General features: G+C 42.2%; 1 protein-coding gene across 20 annotated transcripts in view; it reads left to right on the top strand.

Moving 5' to 3' along the window:
• Syne1 (spectrin repeat containing nuclear envelope protein 1) overlaps positions 1-12,543 on the top strand; it is a 454,318-nt gene that overhangs the window by 341,921 nt on the left and 99,854 nt on the right. For all 20 annotated transcript variants that reach the window (XM_040728331.1, XM_040728319.1, XM_040728318.1 and 17 more), the window contains 5 exons: positions 2,172-2,291; positions 5,117-5,317; positions 8,090-8,263; positions 10,399-10,530; positions 11,544-11,740. In XM_040728331.1, coding sequence (XP_040584265.1) covers positions 2,172-2,291; positions 5,117-5,317; positions 8,090-8,263; positions 10,399-10,530; positions 11,544-11,740 — 824 coding nt within the window. The remainder of the gene's footprint in view (positions 1-2,171; positions 2,292-5,116; positions 5,318-8,089; positions 8,264-10,398; positions 10,531-11,543; positions 11,741-12,543) is intronic.

Below are 12,543 nucleotides of genomic sequence, written 5' to 3'. Positions count from 1 at the left end.
AAAAATCCTTCTAATTCCCAAAGGTCCCCAGGGGTTTGAAATATCACAATTGCATGCCTCGGGCAGGGCCTATTTTTATCCCCTAGGCTGGGAACTCAGTAGGCTCTTTCAGTTGGATTTCTGTCTTTCCATTTTGAAAACTTTTCAAATGATTTATTTAACTTTCATTTGCCTCCCTTTGTGAAACTCTCTTCAATGAAATATTACAAACCTTGTCCAGTGCTCTAATTATCTTTTTGGGAGATCTTTTTCTTTCTGTCTCTTTTGTTAATACCTTGTTCTCTCTGTAAACAGAAGCATTCTTTTCTGTAACATACCTGGATGGACTCATGGTTTCATGGCTGGAGTTGATTTCTTTTCCATACAAATCTGTTTCCCCTGGGTCCCTTTATCTGTTTGCTGGAATCATCTCTGTGTGTCATGTTGGATATTCTTGGCTTCAGGGTCATCTTCTGTTTACATCTGGGTTGGGGGATTAAACAGTTGAATGGGAACCTGAAATAACATTGAAACTTAACGATTTGGAGGATATACTGGTTCCTTACGCCATTTGTTGGATGATCTTTCTGTTCAAGTTTTAAGCTTCCTCAGTTGGTCTTACGTACCCTCCTCTCTCTAGACAGTAGAGGAGTGATCACAGCCCTTCCTGAAGCAAAGTGGACTTGAGGCCTCGTGTACAATGTTTTCTCATTTTCATACCCCAATTTTCTGTCTTCTCTCACTTTCTATATTTCATCTCTCATTCCTTCTCTCCCTTCCTTCATTTCTTCCTATCTTCCTTCCCTTCCTTCTTTTTCTTGACATCCCTCCTCCCCTTCCCCGCTGCCTCTTCATCCCTCCCATCCTCCCTTCCTACCTCCCTCCTCCCTCCCTTCTTTCCTTTCTTCCTCCCCAGGATGTTGTTATGTAGGTGAGATGCCTCCCAAGTGTCAGGATTATAGTCGTGAGTCATTACTTCCAGCTCTTTTCTTTTAATCCAACATTAAGCCTGCCGCCACATCTGTTACCCCTTAGTCTAGAAGGCCCCCTTCCTTCTCTAGATGATAAGCTTCAAGCCTCTCACCTGGAAGGAAAGGGCACTATGGCATGAAGCAGGGACTGGGAATTTCATTCTTTTAGCAACTTTTCCCCCAGCTCTCTGTCTCTGTCCTCTGAGTCGCTGAGACTCCCAATGCACTAGATATTTTGGGCACAGTTTTTTCAGCTAGACTAGCACTCAACTTTCTCAGGCTTAGTAAAATTTCATGTACTTGTCCAAATCCTAACTTTGCAAATGTGTTGGGCTTATGGTCTTCCTGGTTTCCTGGCCCCAGCAGACTTAGGGAGGAAAGTGCTCCAAAAACAAACAAAATATTTGGTAATTGTTGCAGAGAGGGTTCAAGAAAAGAAAAAAAGTGGATATGCGTTTCATCTGCCATCTGTAGTCCAGACTCTTCTCATTGTCAGGGGCAACTGGGTTATACTTCTTCCAAAAGCCGACTTAGGCCAATATCTGCTGGTCTGTTACCCTCTCCTCCACTCCTCAAACAGAGATGAGTTGCATCATGAAGTTTACTGCCTAAGTATACTTTGATCCATTTTCCTTTCTACTGGCGTCCTGACAGGGCTCTGAGCTCTATGAAGTCTAGGATAAGGTCTCCTCTTTCTACAGACCTCACACTGGGCAGACATGGCTCAGTCACTTGAGTCCTTACTAATTTGTTTTTCTACTTCACAGTGAGGACCGGCCACTCCTTGACCAAGCTTTCCTCATATATCCCCGTTGTCACACTGGCATGGTCTCCGGTGATGCTCCATGGAGTTTTAGGAAAACATTAGCGTCCCTAGACATCTCAAGGACACACCTTGTTCACACTACATACTACGTGCAACTTCCTGAGTAGGAGTGGTTATCTACACATCCCCTTGCTTAAGGAGGCCATTGTGGCCTAGCTCTTCACCCTAACCCTACCTCCTTGCCTAAGGCAGCTGACGTGCAGTATAACAAAGGGCGTTTCTCTCTTTTCCGGTAGTATGTGGTGATGCTTTTTATGTTTTATTGAGGTTAGTCCCTTCTAATGTATTTAAAATCATTTTCAGGGGTAGTGGTAGACCATACAATCAAACTTTCACCTCCTTTGAGGCAGACTTGTTCCTCAGAGTCTGAACAAGATGTTGTAAATCTTACCTAGGCCATACAACAGGCTGAAGAGGGACTGAGGGAACTGGACGGTGGAATCTCTGAGTTGAAACGGCGCGGTGACAAGTTACAGGTGGAGCAGCAGGCCCTGCCAGAACTCTCCAAGCTCCAGGTACCATCACCAAGGGCTCCCCTCAGCCTCAGTGGCCCATCCTGATTCAAAAGCAAGAACGATTGTTTCAACTGTTCTCTTGGAAATTTGGGGGGAGCAAGTTGAGACAGGGTTTCTTTGTGTAACTCTGGCTGTCCTAGAACTCACCCTGTAGATCAGGCTGGCCTTGAATTCCCAGAGATCTGCCTGCCTGTGCCTCCCTGAGTGCTGGGATTAAAGGCATTTGCCACCACTGTCCAGCTTCTCTTGGAAATTTCTAAAACAAAAGTCGTGTCATTCAGGAAAAATCATGTCATGTCATTTAGGTTTTAAGTTTTATGTACAAGTAAGGAAAAATTTCTGAACTTTTGGCCATTTTTAGTACAATAGAATGAATTATATTTTCATGCTCCTAACATTCATATTTTTTCTGACATGTACTCTTATGATGATGTCTATATTTCAGTGGTTGCATATATTTCTGCTCTTGAAAATACAATCGTCATTATAGCTCCCACCCAGTAAGATTAAAGGGGAGAGGATTTTAGTTCAATACTGTAATACATTCCCAGGGACAACAGAACAGAGTAAATATCAAAAGCAAGACTTTTTAGAATGTGGTTTGCAAAGTGGGAGTTTCTCTGGCACGCAGGATGGGATGTAGCACAGATGCTCAACTCCAGAGTGGCTTAGAAAGTTGGGAAACCCATGAAAATTTTCCATTACCATTCAGGGTCAAAAATAAAAAAATACCATGTAGCGTTAATTCTGACACCTAGGCAGAACTTATACATGTGGTAGAAAGACAAAACTGAAATACCTCCCCAGACCAGTGAACTTTAACACACTATAGAAAACAGGCTATATTTTAAAAATATGTAAAATGTGTATAATTGGGCATAGCCACACACACTGTGTTAGTTTTGCTTTCTGGGCATTACTGCGGAACCCTCGGGGGAGATCGAGCACAAAGTCTCAAGTCCTTCGCCGGAGAAAATACAACAACCCTTATAAAAAGGAGTTGCTCTCAGTGTGACTACCTCAGGCCCTTGGCTAGCATTTAGAAATGTCACAGGACAAGCCTCCCCCACCCGCTTGCCCTTCTTTTAAATTGTTTTCCCACAGTTCTTCGGCGTCAGGTGTAAGAGTCGAACGTCAGAGCTGTAAATAAGCATTCCAGTTGAACTTTCCCAGATTGAACGGTTTGGCTGCTCCACCTCAGGGTGATGGATGTTTTAATCAGGTCCATATGCCTCCAGTAAATTTTGTTTGGTGTCTCACCATCTCCTAAAACGTCTTTCCAGATTAAACAGTTGTTTACTTCTCCACGTTTGGCAGAATCCTTGCCTCTTAAATCTGATGGTTTTGCTGCCCACATTAAGTCCCTCATTTGGGGGCTCTTTGTTTGAAAGGTGATTGGTCCAAAACCTGATACCATTTAGCAGGCAGAAATGTGAGAGATACTCTAATCATTTACTGTAAGATTAAATAGACACTAAGATCATGATAACAATGAGAATCAGATTTTCTATGACATCCATTTGTCTTCACCTTGTAGACAGTTTTGTTCAGCGTCTTAGCCCCACATCCCATCATGGATGCTCAACAGCTTGAGGACATAGTCAGGAAATTACCTCATGAGTCATTTCTAGGAAATTCTTTGTTTTAGACGGCTTGGAATCTTTTTTCAAATTTATTTTAGTTTTTATGTGTATGGGTGTCTGGGCTACATATATGTCTGTACACCCATGTGCGTGCCTAGTAGCACAGAAGCCAGAGGAGGGAATTGGATCCCCACAGACTGGAGTTACAGTTGGTTGCAAGCCACTGAGTGGGTGATGGTTCCTTTGGTAGAGCAGCCAATGCTGGTAACTGCCCAAGCCTCTCTCGAGTCCTTGCTCCTTGCTTAGAAGCTTGAAAATTAAGCTGTGGTGTGTTTGTGTGTGTATGTATGTGTGTGTGTGTGCATGTGTGTGTATGTGTGTGTATATGTGTGTATGTGTGTGTATATGTGTGTGTATGTGTGTGTATGTGTGTGTATATGTGTGTGTATATGTGTGTATGTATGTGTGTGTGTGCATGTGTGTGTATATGTGTGTATGTGTGTGTATATGTGTGTGTGTGTGTGTGTACATGCACATGCCATGGTGATCAGACCCAAGTCCCTGTGCCTGCTAGGCAAATGCTGGACTGGTGAGCTATATCCTCAGCCCTATATTTTTACTTTCTAATAATTATAAATTATATAATTTATACATATGAGCACTTTGCCTAAGACTCTAATTTTACTTTTCTCCACACAGTTGGGGTCTTTCCACATTGTGCTACTTCTTTTATCCTTAACCCTACTCACTGCATTCTTAAATCTTTGTGAATTTAGTTCATTTTCTTCAGTTCTCCTTGTGTTATTTATGATTCTTTTATTAAGAGCAAAATCAAATTGAAAACAGGTGGGAGTATGTAAGATTGCCAAGCAGGATTAACAAAAGAATTTTAATAATCAAAGATCAAGTCTTAGGAAAGCCACAATCCTGTGCATATGTATTAAAGATGTGGAGAGAAATGCCGCCAGCATCCTATTTTATCTATCTCTTTGTCTCTCTGTCTGTCTGTCTGTCTGTCTATCTATCTCTATCTATCTATCTATCTATCTATCTATCTATCTATCTATCTATCTATCTATCTATTTTGAGTTTCCAAGTGAGACTCCTAAGATAGGCAGCTTGCTTCCACAGAGTCCTGGGGATGTACTTGTGGGGAGGTGTGTCTTAGTGGGGTATTGGTGGTGATGGGCTTGGTACTGCAGCTCTGTGTCTGAGACTAGTGTGGAACCCTCTGCTTCTCAGGACATGTATGATGAGCTGTTGGTGACCATCAGTTCCCGGAGGAGCAGCCTCAACCAGAACCTTGCACTCAAGAATCAGTATGACAGGGCCTTGCAAGATCTGGCAGACCTGCTGGACACAGGGCAAGAGAAGATGGCAGGGGACCAGAAAATCATCGTGTCCTCCAAAGAAGAAATCCAACAACTGCTAGACAAGCACAAGGTGAGAAGAGAGCAGGAAAACGTAGCTGAAATAGCAAATTGTCAAACCCTTACGTAGATGGAGGATAACCTAATAAACTTGGGTTCTATGAGTTATACTTGTATAATTTGCACTTCTAAGTAGGCTACAAATATTTTTCCAAAACCCACTAGCATGAGTAAAGAGAAATGGTAAAGGGTATGCTTTTATGAATTTGTAAATTAAGAAGTAACTACATAAGTAATTTCATTCAACTCCTACAATTATTAAGCCAACTGTCTTCAAACACAAATATAGCCAAGGAGAAGCTTAAAACCTTTCTTTAGGAGGCCCAGAGTCACCATTTTTAAAAGACAGGATCTCATGTCGCAAACTGGCCTCAAACTCATTATACAACTGAGGAGACTTTGGATTCCTGATCTCCCAACCTTTACCTTCTAAGATCTAGAATTAAAGGCACAAGCTTAAGTTTACATAGTCCCTTGTGTATCCTTTAGGGCTTGGGTCCACCTGACCCTTGGTGCTCTCTCTACCCTTCACTGTCCTGGCCTGGACTCCTCACTCCACTCTGGGAAGGCAGGGCTGCCCACTCAGCTTTGGGATGGAGTTGATGTCTGTTACTTGCGTCATTAAATTCTCCTGGCCCTTGAACACATTCTCCTGCAGTTGGTGTTGGCCTCTGAGATTTTCCTGGGCATGACAAGAACTTTTACCATGCAATCAGACTTGGGAACCCCAAGATTGCTCCATCAGTGTACTGTTCCAAAGTGAAGCTCTGGTTCATTTCTCCTTAGTGAATAAATGCATGTTTAACACACACACACACACACACACACACACACACACACACACACACACACACACACACACACCTACCATAACAAACTTTTAGCAATGACTGTGCAAAGTTTACCAGGTCACAAACTAAGACTCCCAGGCTATGGGAATTCCCTGAAGGAAAACAAAACAATCTTACTGAGTTTTAGATGATTAACATTCTACTGTGGTGTGGCTCTCTGGTGGGCTATATTATGGTGGACTTGGCGTGGGGGGGAGGGGAACCATATTTTCTTTGCTAATTTTTTTCCCAGAGGTTTTCCATCCAAAAAGTTTTATGATTTATTAAAACCTTATCATTTGGCCATGAAAACATTGCTTTAAAGTTCACAGCTGTTTTTTCTCAAGTCTGACCATAGCAATAAAAGATCACTCTGAGTTATTCCAGAAGGGAAACTAGGATCAAGGAGCAGTAGGACAAGGGAGAAATGATACTCAGTGAGGGAAGGCTTCTCAAAAAGAGTAGACTGCAGCTGCCACTGGGGCTGAACAGAGGGACCCTTTGGCCATGGGAAATGCAGCCAAGGCCAGCATGGGCGGTAGGCTTGTGATGAAAGCAAGCTCAACTCTCAGTGCAGGTTGGGATTAATAGTCTTTTCCAACCATCCAACTATTTCATCAACTAATGATGGTTAAAAACAGTGACTCTAAGGGGGGCCTGATGTCACAGATTTGTAATCCTAGCTACTTGGGAGGTGGAAGCAGAAAGAATTTCAAGTTCAAGGCCTACCTATGCGCAAGAGCAAATTCAGCAGGAGTGAATGCATGAGATATTATCTCAGATAATATAATAAGTAAATAGGACAATAAAACAACACAGGCTGCTGATAAACCTTAGGGGTAGTGTGGTTGCCTAATGTTCATGGGCCCTGGTTTTGGCTCCCAACACAACAAACAGTTATGATGGTGATGATGTTGCGTCTACTCCTACTGTCTGGTTCGTGCTCTGTGGGACACCTCTGCAGTGTTTGGGAGAAGCACAGGCACAGTCCTATGATGGGAATTAAAACCCAACTTTGCTCTACTCCACTGGGTGACCTCATGCCAGTTTCATAGACCAAGTGACTCTGCATTATCACCCATAAAATGATAGATAAAAGTATTTCCCAGAGCTTCAGAGTTGTCATAAAGATGTCGTGAGTGGGTAAAGAGTTTATGGATCCCCCCAGAAAATAAGAACTCAATGTCTGCTGTTGTTATCAATTTCCAGTCCTTCAGTTCTATCCATGGTCCTGGGCATAGGAAAGGGGGTAGAATAGAGCTTGTTTCCATCTTCCAGGATCTTTTTTTCCTATAAAAATATCTTTCTATATTTCAATAGTATCATTTCATGCAATGGCTACAATTCTGCTGCATGGAAGTAAAATACTAGGAAAATTTAAACTGTCTGTTAACAAATTTTTATATGTGCAACCATGCTGGGCAATAATACATCATAAACAAGGCAAATAGCTTGTAATTTGGGAGAGTCGGTTTCAACCCAGCCATGGAAGGGAGACACGGATGTGTCAGAACAACTCAAGATTTCAGGGTGTAGGCAGAGCTGAAGATGAGGGTGAGGGGACTAATGTGTCTATGGGACCCAAGAGATCAGTGGTGTGGCAGGGATGGTCAGTGACTGTGCCACTGATATCAGGGTGGCTGTGCATGGGATGACTGCAGGGAACTCTCTATCAGCTAGTCACAGATGAAGGGCTTTGCCTTGGAGTCTGTATCTACAGCACAGTGATGTACTTGAGTGGGGTCAACAGGGAAGGTCAGAGCCTTAACTCTGCAGGAAGCCCCTGTGGGAAGCACGTGGTGCTAGGAGTTAAGATGGAGTTCAGCGGGGTTGGGTGGGTACTCGCTTTCTGTTAACCATGCTCCGTCATCAGCTTACACAGCTGAAACAGTTCTTACTTGGAGCTGATGTCTGAATGAGCTGCTGTTCTTCCTTCTGCCTGATAAATCTTACAGGAATACTTCCAGGGTCTGGAATCTCATATGATTCTGACCGAAACACTCTTCAGAAAGATCATTGGCTTTGCAACTGGGAAGGAAACTCAGTTGCACACGGACCGCATGGTGCAGGCATCCACTGTGCTGAAACAGGCTCACAAGAGAGGTGTGGAGCTTGAGTACATCCTAGAGGTAAGACCACTCTTGTAGCATCTTTCTGACTGCAGAATGGGCTAACTGGGATCCCTTGTGTAGAATTATATTTTCCTATGGTTTGGGGTTGTTGTGTTCCTTTAAATACAGTATGTGATACATCATTACTGTGAGTCAGTTGGATGAGTCCCCCACCTCAGAGTATGTGGGAAGAAGCTTGAAGGCTTGAGCTTCAATCCAAAAACCCAATTAAGAGCGCAAAACATGAAAAATACATATCCCTGACCCTGTCTCCAGTGCAATTGTTCTTGTGGAAAGAACTTTTCCTGGACTCGGGGAGCCAGAGGATAGCCATCTGGGTACAAATCTTTATGGTCTGAGAACAAAAAAAATGGAGGATACATTTGTAAAATAGCAACTTACGGGGCTGGAGCCATGGCCCAGTGGTTAAGAAGGGTACTTACTGTTCCTACAGAGGAGCTGAGTTTGATTCGTAGAAACTTACGACTACCCATGAACCCTCTGTGGGCATCTGCACCCATGTGAACCTATGCATACATATACATATCATTAAAAATTAAATCACCAACAGCTCCAAAACTCTGAACTGAAATAATAAAATATAGGTTCGGACCCTAGTTGACGTATGCCATGTTCTTAGTCCCAATTAGGAATTTGCTGTTCTGCCTGAGAAATTCCATTCCCTACTCTGTTCACTTGCGTTTGCTTATTCGTCATAAGTGAAGAAATCAAGTATTTATTTATCCAGCATTTATCAAGTTGCCACCAGATTCCCAGGCAAGAGAAACACAAAAATGTTCCCAGGACTGCCCTCAATGACATCATGGTCCAATGAGGAAACAAGAAGACAATCAGAATATAGGATGATGTCTCCACAGGAAAGCAAACAGCCTTTTAAATACTAGATCTTAGAGATAATCAGGAAAAAAAGGATACCATTTATTAACAGGACCCAGGTTCTAGAATGGGAGCTGTCCCCTGGGCCAAGTGCAGCCTGTTCTTTGTAAAGGCTATTTGGACATAACAGCTTTATTGGTGTGTTTGTTAATCTGCCTTCATCCAATGGGCAGACCCAACTGCTTGTAATAGATATTAATTAATCTACAAAGCTGAAGTTACTTGCTATGTGGTCTGTTGTAGAGAGAGCTTGCGTTGCGGGAATCCTGCTTAGGTCCTGGAAGCTGCGCCAACCCAAATGAACACAAAGGACACTATATTAATTATGAAGCTGTTGGCCGTTCGCTTGGTTTTTTATTGGCTAGCTCTGACTTGATTATTAACCCATAATTACTAATATATATTTCATAGGGACTTATCTTTTTGAGGACGCACTCCTTAGGCCCTCTACCCCTCCCTCCCCGTTGCTCCCAGGAGATCACATAGTGACGACTTTTTTCACTACATTTCCCAGAATCCTCCTAGTCTCACCTATCTTGCTTCCCTATTGGCCAACAGTGCTTTATTGACATATACACAGAATGATTTCCCCCATCAAGCTTGCAAGCTAATACTCTAGGTTCAGAGAGACTTGGATTGAGTCTTACCTTCAACACAACTATATGACCTTGAACACCAAATAGGTTCTCCACAAAACCCTGTGTAAATCTTTGGCAGATCAGTCTGTCCTTTGGTTAGTAATAGGTCAGTAGCCCTAAACTGTCCCAGTTCCCCTATTCTCCCCACTCATTTCTCTTAAACATGTTAGGAGCTGTGTTTGTCCCTCTTTCCCCTTCTTTTATAGCTTTTTTCATTTTTAAAGAATTTTATACATGAATACTATATTTATATCATTTCCATCCCTCCAATGCCCTTGTGTCCCCCACTCTTAATTTCATTACCTTTTCTTATTATTGTAGTGTGTTCATACACACACACACACACACACACAGAGAGAGAGAGAGAGAGAGAGAGAGAGAGAGAGAGAGAGGCCTGCACAGTTTTTAAGGGCCACCATTAATTACATCACTTGCTCTAGAGCCTCCTTTTGTTTCCCAAAACAAACGCCAACTAAACTTTCCTGTTATTACTTGACTACCCCTCTTTTTTGGATGTTGTTTGCTTGCTTTTGTTTTGTTTTCTCTGAGACCCATTGTTACTAATAGCCCAGGCTGTCCTTGAACTTGTGATCTTTTCAATTACCGTTGTGTTCGTAGATGTGGTCCCATCTGGATGAGAATCGCCAGGAGCTCAGCCAGCAGCTGGAGATGGTTGAAAGCAGCATTCCAAGTGTGGGCCTAGTGGAGGAGAGCGAGGACAGACTTGTGGAAAGGACAAGTCTCTACCAGGTCTGGCTTCCAAGTGTGTCTTAGTGTTAGGAACGACAATGTTTCCTTTAGAAATCTGTCAATAGTTTTAACAGAATTTAAACAAGTTTAAAGGTCACCGAGTCTCTTACTTTTCTTTAAAGTTACTAAAATTCATGGATGCACACAGATTGTGTTTGTATTATTTATAGCATATAGTTATTGTTATTATTTATTCATTTTGAGTTTTTGGGACAAGGTTTCTTTGTGTAACAGCTCTGGCTGTCCCGGAACTCTCTCTGTAGACCATGGTGGTCTCGAACTTCAAGCGATCCACCTGCCTCTGCCTCCCCAGTGCTGAGATTGAGTCATGCACCACTACCAACTGGCTATATTTTTTATTACTCCTTGATGGTTTTATACATTATACAATGAGTTTTAGTTCCACCTCCTCACACTTCCCCTCTCTTATCCCTTCTATCTAAGGTTAAGTCCCTTGTTTTCATCAAGCGTTTCTTCTACTTTCATGCCTTTTGTGTGTTTATATGATCCACTGGGTATAATTAGAATTTCTTATAGCTCATTAGTGTAATAGAGGCCCTCTTGATAAGGTGCCATAAGCTAGATTCTCAGTTCTGTAAAATAAATAGAAGATAAATAGATATGAAGTTAGATAACAGATGATGGCTGATAGATAATAGATTATAGATAAATAACAAATAGACAATATTCTTGTGACAAGTAAGTTCATTTTGAAATCTTTCTGAAAGCATTTTCACCAAGCTTTTTTTTTAAATAGCTTATTTTGGTGTCACACTTTTTTTAGAGATAATTAATCCTGACAGCTGTAAACACATCCAAAGTTCCTAACAAATTAAAAAAGAGAAAACATTTATATTCTGATACATTTTCAAGTTTTCAGAGCCGCAGAGTGAAGACAATTTATGTTTGATAACAAACCATACCAATGTTATAAAGATCAGAGAAATTATAATCCTCAGGGATAAAAGCTACACCAAGTCAAGCTTTTAAACTAATGTCATCAATCGTTTCAGCATTTGAAATCAAGCCTTAGTGAATACCAGCCCAAGTTGTATCAAGTGTTAGATGATGGAAAACGACTTCTGATGTCCGCCAGCTGCTCAGATCTTGAAAGCCAGCTCAATCAGCTTGGAGAACGCTGGCTCAACAATACCAACAAAGTGTCCAAGGAACTTCACAGACTGGAGACCATACTGAAACACTGGACCAGGTAGTAGGATGAGCATTTGGCCTGCGTTTTCTATGAGTTCTGTGGCTTAGTTCTAAGACTGGTAGATGCTGGCCTTGGAAAAGAAATGCACATTTAGAAAATGGCATAGTTTGGAAAATAGAGACCACCAGGGGTTCCCAATGGGCTTTTGACTTTTTTAAATGTGTGATTAGAGCTAGTGGGGCGAGCAGTGCCCGGTGCTGCTTGCCCCTCCCCTACCTTGTTGTAGTCACTTTGAAGCCTTAGAGACAGGGACAATGTGGAGTGAGAGGATTCTTTTCATGGGCCATGGGAAATATCTCAGATTGCACTGCTATGACATACAGCTGAGAAGAACAGTTTATCAGAAGGAATATTTATCGTGGCTCACTGTTTCAGAGGTTTCAGGCCAAGATCAGTCGGATCTATTGGGTTCTGGGGCAGAATAACATGGTGGCAGGAACAAGTGACATAAGAGATATTTCACCTTATATGGATAGCTGCCTGGAAGTGTGTGTGTGTGTGTGTGTGTGTGTGTGTGTGTGTTGTGTGTGTGTGCGTTGTGTGACACCGTGCCTTTCAAGAGTAGTTTCATGTGGCCTCCTTGGTCTTGTTTATCTCTGCTCCAGTTCTCACCTCTTTATATAGTGACCTCGACTGGGGACCACTGAAATTCTAACGGGAAGTATTCACAGGAGGCACTTATTTGAATTTTATTGAATTAAGCATTGTTTCTTTTGTCACCTTTGCATCAGTGCAAGGAAAGAGAAAGATATTTTTATTTCCAACTTAGCAATGGGGGCACTGAAAGCAGGACAGATGTA

Source organism: Mesocricetus auratus, unplaced genomic scaffold (assembly GCF_017639785.1).
Source record: "Mesocricetus auratus isolate SY011 unplaced genomic scaffold, BCM_Maur_2.0 Super-Scaffold_100018, whole genome shotgun sequence".
Lineage (NCBI taxonomy): Eukaryota > Metazoa > Chordata > Mammalia > Rodentia > Cricetidae > Mesocricetus > Mesocricetus auratus.
Note: the sequence above shows the minus strand (reverse complement) of the source record. Positions and strands in the feature narration are given on the sequence as shown.